This window comes from Rattus norvegicus, chromosome 18 (assembly GCF_021556685.1).
Source record: "Rattus norvegicus strain SHRSP/BbbUtx chromosome 18, alternate assembly SHRSP_T2T, whole genome shotgun sequence".
In the NCBI taxonomy this organism is placed as follows: domain Eukaryota; kingdom Metazoa; phylum Chordata; class Mammalia; order Rodentia; family Muridae; genus Rattus; species Rattus norvegicus.
Window position 1 is genome coordinate 14,372,654 of NC_141551.1, and position 15,751 is coordinate 14,388,404.

Sequence of the window (15,751 nt, forward strand, 5' to 3'; positions counted from 1 at the left end):
TGGCTGCCTGGTGTCTGCTTGCTGAAAGGACTGGTGTGTAGCTGCTGGTTTGTGCCTGGGGTCTGCCTGCCTAGAGGACTGGTAAGCAGCTGCTGAGTCAGATTTGGTGTTTGCTATGGGACTGAACTGCTGCCAAAGAACATGGAGCTGCCCCCAAAGACCTGTTGTAAACAGATCCATAGCCCAGTAACTTCTCTCTTCCACTATCTCTGCTGGGTGTGGGCTAGAGGAGAGGTTGAACCCTTATTAAAAGTAGGTTGCAAAAATTTATGCTTGCATTTCCAGACTTTGAATGTTAGACAAAAATAAGATTGCTAGACAAAGCGTAAGAAGTCCAATTCATTTGATATGTGAGAATATGGGTTTAGTCTGAAAGTGATTGGTGTTTCAAGTTTCTAACAAGTTATTTGGTCAGGAAAGTCTAGGAATATATGAACAGAAGCATGCGCTAAGGTGTGCAGAAGTAATATGGGGATGTCTGTAGGCAATCTGAAGCTACCACAGTAATCCAAGCTAATGTTTTCCATTTTCAGAGCTTATATTTCACACTACAAAATGACAGACCCATATATCCGTGGCTTATTATTTGTTTCCAGTCTCCATTTTATTTATTGCCGCAGCCCACTAAATTGTCCTGATGATTTCTAATGAGACAAACCACATGATGTGAAAACACTACTTGAAAAGCAAGGGCCATGCATCTGTCTAGCCAAAGGCGTTTTGTGTGGTGCTGAGAGAAGCCAGTGATAAGTGGCCAGATTTAAAATGAAAGTTGGCAAAGCCAACAGAGGACTAAAGTGAGCAGGGGTATTTTTAGACAGTTCGGGTCATTTTTTTTAGACAGCTAAAAGCGATTTGAAGATTTGAGGCAAATGTTTCAAATGTGGTATAGAATGCAAGACATAATGTAATGTGGTACAGGGATTAAATAAGTCTGTTTTCTAAAGAGATGTGGAAAGGCTCCGAAACTTACTGGGAGGCAAGAGCCCACCAGAGGAAAACGCACAGAGGAAACAAACCCCAGAGCCTGAATCTTGGACTACATCATCTTCCTAAGAAGGAAAAGTAAAGGGTTATGCAGGTTAAACAGTACGTACTTTTATTGAAATATTTTTGTTTTATTAATTATACATCCAGTTTAGACATGTTGCTGTATAAGGAAAAAGTCTCCTCTGTTTCTATGTCCATGTAAACAAATGTGTGCAGACTTACATGTACATATCAAGGCCAGAGGACACTTAAGTAATATGCACCTCCTTCACAGATAGATTCCCTCACTGGCCTTGAACCGTCCAAGTAGCCTAGGGTGGCTTGCCAGAGAGCCTAGGAAACCAATCTATGTTTCCACTCCAAGTCCAGGAGTCCAAGCCTGAGCAGTTATTGTTGTTGTTGTTTTTGTTGTTGTTTTGCTTTTTTGTTTGTTTCTACAAGGCTTTAGGGATCAATCTCAGGTCATCATACATTGCAGACACCTTACTGACCCAAGAGCTTTACCCTTCACTTTCTTATAACCTTGAGCTTTAGCTTACAGCAATTAATCAAGTGTGACAATATCGCAATTCAAATAAACATAAACCAAAGGTGTGTCTCTAAAGTTGAGAATACCATTTTTGTGTCAATTCTTATTCAAGACTATTGGGTTTCTAGGAACAGATTGTTAGAAGAATTCTGACACTAGATGAATAAAATATGAGCAGATGGGCCCCGGAAAAAATTTGCTCATACATGTTTCCTAATAGTAAGATCAAAGAATCCCTAAATATTGAGTGAAAATAGGTCTCGGCAAAGCCAGTGTTTATAGGATTCCCACAGCAGGAAGAACTGCATTAAAACACAAATATACTATTTCCCCCACGAGGAGTGTGTAGAATATGATGCAGCCATGTGTCTGCTGGAGCTAGGGGAGAATCAAAGGCTCTTCTCTGATCTAGTGTTCACATCCATGTTTTCAAGGCTTGCTGTTGTAGCTCCCCCATTAAAGCCTGTGTTTTTCCTAGGTGCACCAGCAATTTCTTGGATGCATACATGTCAAGTATACAGTTGCTACAGACTCTCAGAATAACAAATTAGCAATCTAATGGTGATGGAAACAGATGGAGTTTAGGGCTGGAGATATTGTTCAGTAGTCAAGAGTCCTCAGTGCCCTAGCAAAGGACAAGAATTCAGTTCTTAGTACCCACAAAGAGTGACTAACTACCAAATGTAACTCCAGAGCCAGGGGGATCTGACCCCTCTGACCTTCACTAGCATCTGAGCTAATGTGTGCACACAGACACACAGACACACAGACACACAGACACACAGGGACACAGACCCACATTTAATGAACAATAATAATTAAGGCTTTACATTTTAGACTCCAGTGGAGATACGGTTCAACAGTTAAGAGCACTTGCTGCTCTTGCAAAGGGCCTGCTTGATTTCAGCACCCACACGGTAGCTCACAGGCTGTAACTCAAATTCCATGGAATTTGAGGACCTTATCTGATCTTTGTGGGCACCATTTACACATGGTGCATATACCTACCTGCAAGGAAAACATGAGATAAAACAAACTTTTGGCTCTGAAACTCTGTTAATGAGTTTGGTCTTTTAGTACCATTCTTGTTTACTTTTACAGACAAGGACCAGAGCATGGCAAGAAAATAATATAATATGGAAACTAATGTGTTATTTGAAATTTTTAACATCAGAACATCAGAAAAACTAGTTTTGGAGATGCTACATAAAGAACTTATTACATTGTTTCCTTTAGAAACTATCTCATATCTGGGGTGCCCAGTATGGCCACTGGTCAGTCCTCCAAGCAATAGCAGGGCTATCTTTTCTTATCACCATGCCTGGAGGCTATGTTCCTGGATCATAATCTTGAGGAAGAATCTTTTAAGGGCTTGGAGGGGGCTTACAGAAAGGCCACCTGTCTTCCCCCAAATTCTATCACCTCTTCTTGGAAGATATTGTTTAGGGCTGTATTAATAATTTCACGCCCATTGGATTTGTCTGGCAGTCACTATCTCCATTACATATTCCATACCAAAGTGGAAAAAAAGGAAATTCTTGGTACCAGTTTCAAATTCTTAGAAGCATCTAAGTCACTGTCTCTGCTTCATTAAAGACTTCTTTGCTAATCACGACAGAGGATGAGTGTTATTCGAATTCAGCTGTGGCTCCTGCCCTTAAGACATGTCCCTTAAGCTGATGGAAAGAGAGTAAGGAGGACTGACACAGAAAAAAAGTAAAGATCCATTTGCTTTTATTTATTATGGAATTAATATAACTGATTTTCAGAGATAGGCTGGACTAAAAGCCTGGGAGTTGATGTCTGTAAATCACCATGAAGTTTACTTGGCACAGAAGACAAATATTGTCACCAAATATTTAAATAGAAAAATCTATTTCTTTGACTTGTTCAGAGATAAGCAATTCTTATTTTTTTTTTTAGAAAAAATATATCATTTTAATCATGACTACAGTGTTTGAAAGTAAGCAGTATGTTTAAAAAAACTTTACATATATGATTTATGGTCCTCCAAATAGCAACTTCGAAGCAATCACATGTCAAGAACACAGCACAGAATTACCACTCTCAGGATTTAGACTTGGACTTGATTGGCATTATAGCTAGTAACATTCTCTTATTACCTTCCTCAAGCCCTCTTTATTATGCTGCTTCCTGCAATCATAGCCCGTATCAATAGTCTATATCTAGATAGCCATTTAAACATATGCACATATTTGCACACATTTCAGGGTTCTTTCCTCGTTTGTTTGTCGGTTTACTTTATTTTTAGGGTTTGCAGACGTATACACCTCTGGACTCAGCAAGAATCCCACTGAATATTAACTGCTCCCAGTACTTCGTAAAGCTGCAGCATCTTACTTTGACCACTAGGGTGCACTAAAGTCGCAATTTACTGTGTAAACACAAAGAGTTAATGGAAATTCTCACACCATTTGATTTGCTTCAAGAAATGTTCATTTGGACATTATTATTTAATAAGAAATTCATGGATGACATGTAACGGGATGTTAATCAATGATAAAATGGCTTCAGTAAACTCTCATGTCTTTTGACTGTCTACTGCCAATAAGTCCAAAATATCAAGGTCTGTGTGACATTTCCACCACTGCGACGGAGTGACATTGTTTCTGGGTAGGAAATCAGTCAGTTTTGATAAGTGAAGCACACTGACGTCCCGACCTGTGATGAATAGTCGAGAAATTAAATGGTCATGTCACCGTGTTTTGTTTTAAGTTTCCCACACACACCTTAGGTCTTTTCTACACATATTGTGTGTGTGCACTTGTGCGTGCGGCTTACTTAAATGCATACACTGATGCATGTAAAAGTCAGAACTGACGAAACTTCCCTCAGAAGTAGCGCCATTATTTAATGTGTACAACTGAAGTGAATCAGTCAATTCAAGGGATCGTTGCCAATGTCTACCTGGTATGTAGACATTAAGTAATTAATTAAGTAAGTAGGTAATACCTCCAGTATTAATTGGAGGAATCAAAGATTTCTGAGAGTTACACATGGAAAAACTCCTGCCCTATATTAAATTTTGGTTCTTTTGTTTTTATATGGTGCTCCAAAATTGTACGAAGTAAGTGTCCCTATTATCTACTAAGTATCCCACCCAATGTTCACAGCAATTGGTTTTATCCAGGCCTTACCCCATTTATAACTGTTTTATCTAAATATTCATGTTATTTAATCAACAAGAAAAAGTCTCCATAGATATCGCTTCTCCTTTCTGCATTTGTTAAGCACACCATAGGAATCAGGCATTTTGCTAAGCTGTGTTTTACAGCACTGTCAGGGAAATACGGGTTCTCCCTCTTAGCCATTTGTAAAAGTAAACAGAATAGACTCACGGAATTTCCTGTCATCTATCTATAATTGAACAGTTTTTTTACCTATAAAAAGTTTACCAAGCAAACTATGAAACTATGCTGCAGATAGCTGCTTTATTGTATATAGTGGTATAGGTTAATTTGGAATATTACTGTTTTTCCCTAACTCGGGTATTAAGAGTGGTTGTTTATAGAAGTTTCAAAATCTCCAATAACAAGTGAAATGAAAATGAATTCTTTATCAATAAAGTAAGCAGAACGTTCATTTGTTTGTTACAATATTTTGTGCCGAGTCTCTCCTAACAAGTCAAAGAATGTGGCTTATAGAGATGAACTCCTGAATCCCTTTTTACTTCAGCAGCAAACTATTATTATATTGGATCTATAGCAAAAATGAAAAAATTCAAAATAGCAAGGAAAATGTGATCTCTCTCTCTCTCTCCTCTCTCTCTCTCTCTCTCTCTCTCTCTCTCTCACACACACACACACACACACACACACACACACACACACACACGGTGTATTCTATTTTATTAGTGCGTCACATCTACAAAGAAGCTTTTCTGAGGAATATACTTAATTTTTCTGTTATTTTTTAAATTAAATGTATTTATTCCATTTACAACCCATAGACCTTCTACTTCTCCCAACAACCTCTGATGTAGGTCCCCCACCCACCTTCCTCCTTCCCTTTCTCTTTCTAAGCTGTGTTTTCTCTTTTCAGAAGGGGAAGACCTCCCCGCCCCCCAAATGTCAATACCTCCTCACATCAAGTCACTGTAGGACCATGCACAGCCCCTTCCACTGTGGTATGACAGGGCTATCCATTTAGGGGCATGGGTCCACAGGCAGGGAGGCAACAGCAGGCTTAGCAATAGCCCCTGGTCCAGTTGTTTGGTGGATCCACATGAGGACCAAGCTGCTCAACTGCTACATATGTGCAGGGGTCCTAGGTCCAGCCCGTTCCTGCTCTTTGGTTGGCGGGTCAGCCTCTGGAAGCCTCCAAGGGTACAGGTTAGTACCATGTACTCCTATGAAGTCCCAGTCCTCTTTGGTTCCCACAATATTTCTCACAACTTTTCCCTAAGACTCCCAAGCACCATCTAATGTTAGAGTGTGAGTCTCTGCATCTCTTTTCATTGGCTGCTAGGTGGCACCTATCAGAGCACAGGTATGCTAGGTTCCATGTATGTCCTTTTGGGTCTGTGTTACCTCACTCAGGATGATGTTTTCTGATTCCATCCATTTTCCTGTAAAATTTATGACGTCCTTGTTTTTAATGGCTGAGTAGTATTCCATTTTGTAAATACAGCACATTTTCTATATCCATTCCTCAGTGGAGAGACATCTAGATTGTTGGCAGTTTCTAGCCATTATGAATAAAGCTGCTAGGAATATAGTTGGTTTATCATCCTGTACAAAATCGAATCCAGATGGATCAAGGACATCAGCATAAAACCGAACACACTTAATCTAAAAGAATAGAAAATGGGGAATAATCTTCAACTCATTGGTACCGGAGACAACTTCCTAAACTGGTGGCTCAGGCACGAAGGCCAAGAATTAATAAATGGGACCTCATGAAACTGAAAAGCTTCTGTAAATCAAAGGACACTGTCAACAGGACAAAACAACAGCCTACAGATTAGGAAAATAACTTCACTAACCCTATATTTTACAGAGGACTAATATCCAAAATATATAAAGAATTCAAGAAGCGTGGTAACGGCAATCCAAATAACCTGATTAAAAAATGGGAGAATTCTCAACACAGAATCTCAAATTGCCAACAAGCACCTAAGGAAGTGTTCAACAATTTTAGTCATCAGGGAAATGCAAATCAAAACAACTCTTAGATTCGACCTCACACTAATCAGAATGGCTAAGATCAAAAACTCAAATGTCAGCACATACTGGTGAGGTTGTGGAGAAAAGGGAACACTCCTTCGCTGCTGATAGAAATGCAAACTCGTATAACCACTCTGGAAATCAATTCGGCAGCTTCTTAGAAGATTGGAAATAGTTCAACCCAAAACCTAGCTACAGCGGTCCTGGGCATATACTCCAAAGATGTCCCACCATCCATAAGATCACATGCTCAATTTCCCTTGTTTTTAATCTAATGATTTTATCTGAAAATAATGTGTTCAAGCCTCTTTAAATGGTTTCTTCAATGGATGAAATTTCCCTCTTTTCAGGAGTTAGAGATGTTTGAAAGAAAACGCCAAGCCTTTCTAATTTCATTATAGAGACGAAAGTTCTTCACGTGACCCAGAGGCGACCTTACAAAATTTCAAGAGGGCATACACTTACCGTGAGGTCAGCAGCTTCATCCAAGCCTTGGGTTGTCCCAAATCCCACGCTTAGCCTGTTCTAACTGAATCATGTCTAGCAGACTAATTTATTCTCACTCTTCTTTTGCCATAGTACATAAAATTTTCATATAAGCAGGGCCAGGTAGGGGATCAATGGCTCAACTCAAATGCATTAAGCTCTAAATTATAAACCTGAGGTACTGTGATAAGAAAGGAAAATATGCTTGGGATGCCTAGTGGTTAATTTCAGTTGACAACTTGAATGTTGGAGATTATCATGATAGGTGAAAAGTGAAGACTTGCCTCTATGGGTGGCACAATTCCCTAGGTTAGGATTCTGGACTGTATAGAAAAGATACAGCGAGTTAAGGACAGCATTTACAGATACCTGCTTCATGGGATACAGATACTGTGCATGGGATATGAGTAGCTTCTTCAGCTCCCCAATGTCTTTCCTTCCATTCCATGATGGACTATATCCTTTAAACTGTAAGCTGACATAAAGTCTTCCTCCTTTGAGCTCTTCTTTTTGCAAGTTTATCAGAGCAACGGGAAAAGAAGCTAATACAAGAGCAAAACTTTCCTAGTACTAATCCCATAAGTGTATTGATCATGTCTTATTTTATCAATGCAATATGGAAATAACCTTTCCCCACTATGCTTAAGAGCAGAGGAACAGAAATCAGCCAACACTTAAACTCACATCTTATGTGCTTAGAGCAGAGATGCAAAGAATAATAAATGAAAAATAGGATGGTCATGATTTTAAGGCCAAGGAAAAGTGCCACTGAAGTGCACTAATCTAAAGAAACTTAGGGAGCTGCACAGGCACAATTTCAGTATAGTCCAAAAACCCTGTTAGAACAAACTGGGGGAAAGTGGACAGTCTGTGCAAATAGGGATGTTAAAATCACACAACTGTGAAAGCACACTACATACCCATTTTATCATCATCACCACCACCACCACTACCACCACAACCACCACCACCACCACCACCACTGTCGTCGTCATCGTCGTCGTCATCGTCGTCGTCGTCGTCGTCGTCGTCGTCATCATCATCATCATCATCATCATCATCATCATTCCTATAGAACTCTAGATAACAATGCAGCAAAGCTCATCTACCTCTGGGTAATGCTTGTCAGTCTGCTTCTGTGAAAGCCAAGAGCATTCCATGTGCTTTCTCATGGCTTATGTGCACCTGTTTCCTTTACTTTGGAGAATATTTCCATTTCTCTTCCCAAGGACTGCAGTGGCCTCACATACTGCCATCACTCTGTGAAGCATTTGAATAATAAGTGGATAAGGCCTTACCCTGTTCTACTCAGGTTTCGTCAGCTTCTTAAGCCAAAAAGATTTTGAATCCATTATTGGAACTTACATTTTGGCTTAGCTAGTTTTTCCGCACCAAAAAGGCTATAAGCTTGCCATCCAGCATGAATTTAGAAGAACTCTCGGAGTTTTTACATAGTAAACTAACAGAAATAAATACAGGTTAAAATATCCTTTTTAAAGGTAGAGCCATGAAATCAGCAAATACTTATCAAAAGAATAGGACAAAACTGATGTGAAGAAAAGCTTGAAAGTTGTGAGTTCTGGATACTATATCACAAATGTTTTCCCTACAAACTGTCAGAAAAGGAATGAAGTCCTAGATGAATATGCTATTTCTCAGAGGGTTCTCATCAACCTACACATAACTCAAGTCTCAGTGGATCAAAGACCTAAACGTAAACCCAGGCACACTAAATCTAATAGCAGAGAAAGTGAGGAATTGCCTTAAACACATTGGTACAGGAGACAAATTTCTGAACAGAACACCAATGGCTCAGACAACAAGATCAACAACTGATAAATGGAACTAAAAAGTATCTATAAGGCAAAGGACGTTGTCAATAGGACAAAATGGTCAACCTACAGAGTGGGAAAAGAGCTTCACCAACCTCACATTTGACAGAGGGCTAGTATCCAAAATATATAAAGAGCTCAAAAAAACTAGACACCAACAAACCAAATAGCCCAATTAGAAAATGGGCTACACAGCTATACCTCTCTTGGGCATATACCCAAAAGATGCCCCAACATATAAAAAAGACACGTGCTCCACTATGTTCATCGCAGCCTTATTTATAATAGCCAGAAGCTGGAAAGAACCCAGATGCCCTTCAACAGAGGAATGGATACAGAAAATGTGGTACATCTACACAATGGAATATTACTCAGCTATCAAAAACAATGACTTTATGAAATTCATAGGCAAATGGTTGGAATTGGAAAATATCATCCTAAGTGAGGTAATCCAATCACAGAAAAACACACATGGTATGCACTCATTGATAAGTGGCTATTAGCCCAAATGCTTGAATTACCCTAGATGCCTAGAACAAATGAAACTCAAGACAGATGATCAAAATATGAATGCTTCACTCCTTCTTTAAAAGGGGAACAAGAATACCCTTGGCAGGGAATAGAAAGGCAAAGATTAAAACAGACACAGAAGGAACACCCATTCAGAGCCTCCCCCACACGTGGCCCATACATATACAGCCATCCAATTAGACAAGATGGATGAAGCAAAGAAGTGCAGGCCGACAGGAGCCGGATGTAGATCGCTCCTGAGAGACACAGCCAGAATACAGCAAATACAGAGGCGAATGCCAGCAGCAAACCACTGAACTGAGAATAGGTCCCCCGTTGAAGGAATCAGAGAAAGAACTGGAAGAGCTTGAAGGGGCTCGGGACCCCATATGTACAACAATGCCAAGCAACCAGAGCTTCCAGGGACTAAGCCACTACCTAAAGACTATACATGGACTGACCCTGGACTCTGACCCCATAGGTAGCAATGAATATCCTAGTAAGAGCACCAGTGGAAGGGGAAGCTAAGACTGAACCCCCAGTGAACTAGATTGTTGGGGGAAGGGCAGCAATGGGGGGAGGATGGGGAGGGGAACACCCATAAAGGAGGGGAGGGGAGGGGTTAGGGGGATGTTTGCCTGGAAACCGGGAAAGGGAATAACACTCGAAATGTATATAAGAAATACTCAAGTTAATAAAAAAAAGAAAAAGAAAAAGAAAATGGGCTACAGAGCTGAACAAAGAATTCTCAGCAGAGTAATTTTTAATAGACAAGAAGTACTTAAAGAAATGTTCAGCGTCCTTAGTCATCAGGAAAATACAAATCAAAATGACTTATAATTCCATCTCACACTAGTCAGAATGGCTAAGATCAGAAACTTAAATAGCGGCGTACGTTAGCTAGAATGTGGAGACACTCCTCCATTGCTAGTGGGAGAGCAAACTAGTACAGCCACCTTGAAAATCCACTTGGTAGTTTCTCAGAAAATTGGAAATGGTTCTACTCCAAGACCTGGCTTTAGAGCTCCTAAGCATATACCTGAAAGATGCCCCAGTCTACCACAAGGACACTTGTTCTACTATGTTCATAGTAGCTTTATTCGTAATACCCGGAAACTGGAAACAACCTAGAAGTCCCTCAACCGAAGAATGGATTTTTAAAAAATGTGATATACCATCCTGAACCCTAAAAGACACACGTGTTATGTACTCACTTTCAAGCGGATGCCAGCCATAAAGTAAAGGATGATCAGGCTTCCATCCACAAGCCCAAAGAAACTAAATAAAAAGAAGGGCCCAAGGGAGGACGCTTCCAGAGGATATAAAATAGATAGCAGAGGTGGATGGAGGAAGGGAACTCAGTAAGTATGAGGTAAGGAGGAGAATGAGGGTGGGAATCTGGTGTGGGAAGGGCAGCCAGGAGAGGGCAGAGGGGAAGCTAGGGGCATCTCCGGGACCTGTGACAGGAGAGGCTCCTAGGAGTCTATGTGGCAAACTCTACGGGAGGGGGTCTCTAAAATGAGATCTTTCATTCCCAGTGAGAGCAAGTCTTTAAAGAGCAGGTTTTATGACTGATGATAGAGGGGGAAAGTTTGCTTTTCTAGAAGTGTAGCTACTGGTGAGGTAAATGTGTTGCTGTGAGCAAACGCTTGTTATTAAGCCTAATAAAATACATTCAGCCATAGAAGAAAAAGATAGGAAAGTAAAAGTGGGAATCATGGGAAAGAGGGAGGGGACAAGAGACGATAATGGGTGATAAAATATGATTGAAATGTATTATGCGAATGCATGAAAATGTTATCATGAGTTTTACTCTCAGGTATAAACTAATAGATACTAAGAAAACATATCCAAGGTAAAAAGCCAGTTTTAATATTTTTCATAAGATTTAGTTAAGCTCCTAGGAAAAATTAATAAGCAAAAACTAATTTTTGAAGTGTTATAATTTGTTATCTTAAGACAAACTTCAGAACAAGCGAATCAGAGAACTGAAAGTCCCATGACCTCCCTGTATTTGCAGAGCTGAGTTAGGACGCCTGTCCTGGACACGCCCTTCTAGTAGGATCCCAAGGACTGATTGGGCAAAGAAAAAAATAGCACTAAACGCAAAGTCATCACGTCTCAAGTCATTTATACACGTGCGGCCATTACCACACCATGCACATCACTACCTCTTTCAAAGGCAGGAAGACAATGTAACTAAATGCCTACAGTACCACAGACGCAAACAAATGCTAACCCAGAATTTTAGAACTATGTCTGTCTGGCTTCCAACATTTCTTTTTTTTTTTTTTTTTACTGTAACGTATTCTCTCTACCATGGAATAAGTAAATGCCATTACTGCCGTGTGTGTGTGTGTGTGTGTGTGTGTGTTGTTTTCATACTACTAATTAGTACATTCTACTGTGTATTAGCTTGTGATGAAGTGGGAGTGGCAAAAGGCACCTGGGGACAGTGATGTGTCACTGTGGCATCATCAAGGTCAAAGTTAAGCACAATAAAGGACTGGAGAGCAAGAGAGTATTCTAAATTACATATGTATACTATTGCTCTGTCATTAATTTTGAAGTACTAGTCCATATCACTAAAATGGATTTCTGTATTCAAAAATCCATGCAAAGATATAATTTAAGTTCACACATAAGTACTATTTAAATGGTCCATTATGTTAATGTAGATATAATTAAAAGTTGACTACAGTCAAATACATTACAGGAAACACATCCAATGCTCTAGTAACTATTAATATATAAACTTATTCAAATATAAGAACATCCTATAAAATAATGAATAGCTGCTTAAATAATTATAAAGACCTTAGGTATTCCAAAAATGTGTCATTTTTGTGGATTTTCAGAGCTCATGAGTTAGACTATACACCTTCCAAATTTCTTTAGCCAAATTAGATTAAAATAAACTGCAATTGATAGTGCCTAGATATTTCAAGGAATGATTTACTGCAGATAGGAAACCAAATAGCATTCAATAGTTAATTCAATATTAAAAGACCACCATTTCCTGCAGAGTGGAAACATAGAAGGAATATTTGCAAAAAGGCAAAGTAAATAAAATGACCACTAAATCTATTGATACTATTGTTAAAACATGGTATGCTTTTATGATTAGTTGTACAAGTATGGTTTCTTGGCCATGGAAAAAGGGGAGAAAAGAGTCAATAACCTTAACTATGCATGCTCTATGTGCCAATGTGTTAGAAGCAAGAAAACCTGAAGCCTAATTGGAACTGTTAGCATTTCAACAGGTTTCAAGCCAATGAAGCCGGTGGTACTGCTAAGAACTAAGTTCTGCCCCAACAGCCTCTGACTCTACCAAAACTATGTCATCCCATTCCAATTGCCCTTGAACTCTATGCTCCACTAATTGCACATTTATATTAATTTTTATCATTACATCCCACTCACTGTATAGTCATGTGCACAGTTTCACTGGCACTGCAGAAATTTTTTTTCCTATATTGAATTACAGCTATATAAAATAGAAGTATTCCTAATTAAAATTCATTTGAGAGGGATCATTGGGATGATAGTAGGACATGGAAATGAAGCTTTAATGTGGAAATAAAAATTAAACCTGAGGGGTCAGAGGATCATCTACTGATGCAATCTTAAGAAGAATCAGGTGTTTCGATGCTATTTGGGGTTTCAAGGCTTTTCCCCAAGCCCAAATGCAGAAAATGTCTAATGAAATATTAATACTAAATTGTATGTGTTAGAAACACAGTTACCAATTCATTGTAAATGTTAAGTGTGAGTAATGGCATAAATTAGATTTTCCACAGTCACTTAAGGATGAGGCAAAAGCTTGGATCATGCTTCCACTTGAATTTAAGGTTTCTTGATAAATTTATTTTAAAAGCTAAGTTATTTCAAATTGCTTTTGGTATCTAAGGCACTGGCTGCCACTACCAACAATGCAGGTAATTTCCCCTCATATTTTTTTGTTTTATTTTGAGCTTTTATTTTCATTTACTACAATTGAATTTGTATATTCCTGTTACACAAAATCCTGTCAAGTTCACATAGGTAGTTCATGAAAATGCATTATTCCAAGAGTCCACAGTTAGTGACATTAGTAAATCAATATTTAATTTTTCTATTAATCTCCAGAGGAACAATCCTGGTTTAGCAGACAGGAAGAATGAGTACGTTCAGTGGTATTAGTCTAGATAAAAAGTCTCAAGACGCTTGGTCACTTTCGTTAGTCATGGTAAGAATGTCTCCTGGGGTGCATACGTCAAAAGGAAGTCTCTGTGGCAGAGTTATGTAAGGAAACTTACACTGGGGCCTGCCCACAAACCATGCAATTTAGAAACAGCCAAGAAACAAAACCGTATAGAGAAGGATAAATAACATTGTATTAAGGGTTATTATGCAACTACACAGACTTGATATGACCCTAATAATACAGCAAAAAATAGTTATGAAAAGAAGCTATTTCTTATGCTCAGAGCTAATTTTCAAACATAGGTACCTGTATTTGAAACTTTGAGCATTTCACACATTTTTCTGTATCTGAAAAAAAAATGGATCCAGACTGATATTGTGTATCAAGATAGCTGAAAACAGATCATATAACGGTAGCCAAAAGCCAAGTTCAATAAGAATTTATAAAAAGAACATTATCCACACTGCTGAGAAAGCGTTTACAATGTACACTTTGCTTGAATTGGCACAAGGCACTCTTGAATTTTGCTAGGACAGGTAAAATATGCAAAGTAATATGGTTTTATAAAGTTTTAATTAAATAAAATGTAGATTAAAATGTGTATATCAAACTGTAGGTTCAATTAATAACTTCAAAACTGAAATATAACTCGATTTTGACAATAGATATCCTACTATCAAAGAGTTAATTAAATACACTTGTCATATAATTTACAATAAAATAATATACTTCAATTTTAAATGCTCACAGGCATTGGTACTATGAAAATGACATATTTTAATATTCTGTTCATGAAAATTAAGCCATATAAATTAATATAAAATCTATGCTTTTTATCAATGTTGATATAAGATGGAATAGAAAATATATAAATACATTAGTATAACTTTAGATGCAAGAAATTTGAATGATTGTAAAAATGTTCTTATCTCCCAGTACATAATTTATATATTATGTCACACTTAACATCCATTTCAAATATGCCTTTCTCTCTATAGGTATCTAACTGGGAATATTGTTTTTTAAAATATATTTAAAGAATATAATGTAAAAATTCTACAAACAGGCTTAAGCTTAATGCAATAGACTTATGGGGCTATGACTAAAACAGCCAATAATAAATTGTGGCATAAGTACTTGCTCTGCTTCTGATGAGATCAAGCCTGTGCTGGATGTAAGGCACTGCTAACTCTTCACATGCAAACAAAGTAACACGACTCGGAATGTACTCAGATTGCATGCACGTCCTCTCTCTCTCTCTCTCTCTCTCTCTCTCTCTCTCTCTCTCTCTCTCTCTCCTTTCACTTACTGCTTTGTAAGTTCTCTTCTGCCCAGCGTGTTTTCGGATTTGTTCTCCATTCGGCCCTGTCTCCACATGCATGGAATAGATGATGTCAAAGAAATCTTCAACCACAGCCACTCGCCGTAATGAAAGCTTCTCATCAACTCCTACGCCATCCTGGAGATGAAACAACACATCCACACACATACACACACACAAAAAGAACAGAAGAAAGAAACAAAAACACATAAGATTAATGAAATTATTTTCACTTAGCAGATGAAGTTGATTAAACCAAAATATTTTAATAAATGAACCAAGTCATCTCCAAAATTTTTTTAAAGTGCCTAAAAGAAGTTCATGTTTTTTCTTCTCTCTAAACAATATTTTTCTATGTAGCCCAGGCTGGCCTCCATTTCTCATGCCCACTGCAGACATCACCACACCTAGCAATCCCACAAATCTGTATTATTCATAATGAATTATAAAATGCTAGCAAAAGATATGGTTAATATTAAGTAAATCATTTATTCATCAGCTCCATCTTTTTGGTTCTTATAATGATTCCTGGCTATCAGCATAACTCTAAAATAATAAACTACACTTTAGCACCTGGTAACTTTTGGTATGGTTATTTGATTCTAGATCCTGCTTAATCTGTGAAACACTATTTGAGTTGCTGGGTCATACCCTCTGTATGGAGAAAATAAAGGACAAAGATAATAATGTAGGACCTCTACCTCCAAATGT

General features: G+C 38.3%; 1 protein-coding gene across 6 annotated transcripts in view; it reads right to left on the reverse strand.

The window, feature by feature from the left end:
- Nol4 (nucleolar protein 4) overlaps window positions 1-15,751 on the reverse strand; it is a 362,305-nt gene that overhangs the window by 251,281 nt on the left and 95,273 nt on the right. For 4 of the 6 annotated variants that reach the window (NM_001415694.1, XM_087593005.1, XM_087593003.1 and 1 more), the window contains 1 exon segment: window positions 15,029-15,178. In NM_001415694.1, coding sequence (NP_001402623.1) covers window positions 15,029-15,178 — 150 coding nt within the window. 6 annotated transcript variants of the gene reach the window in all.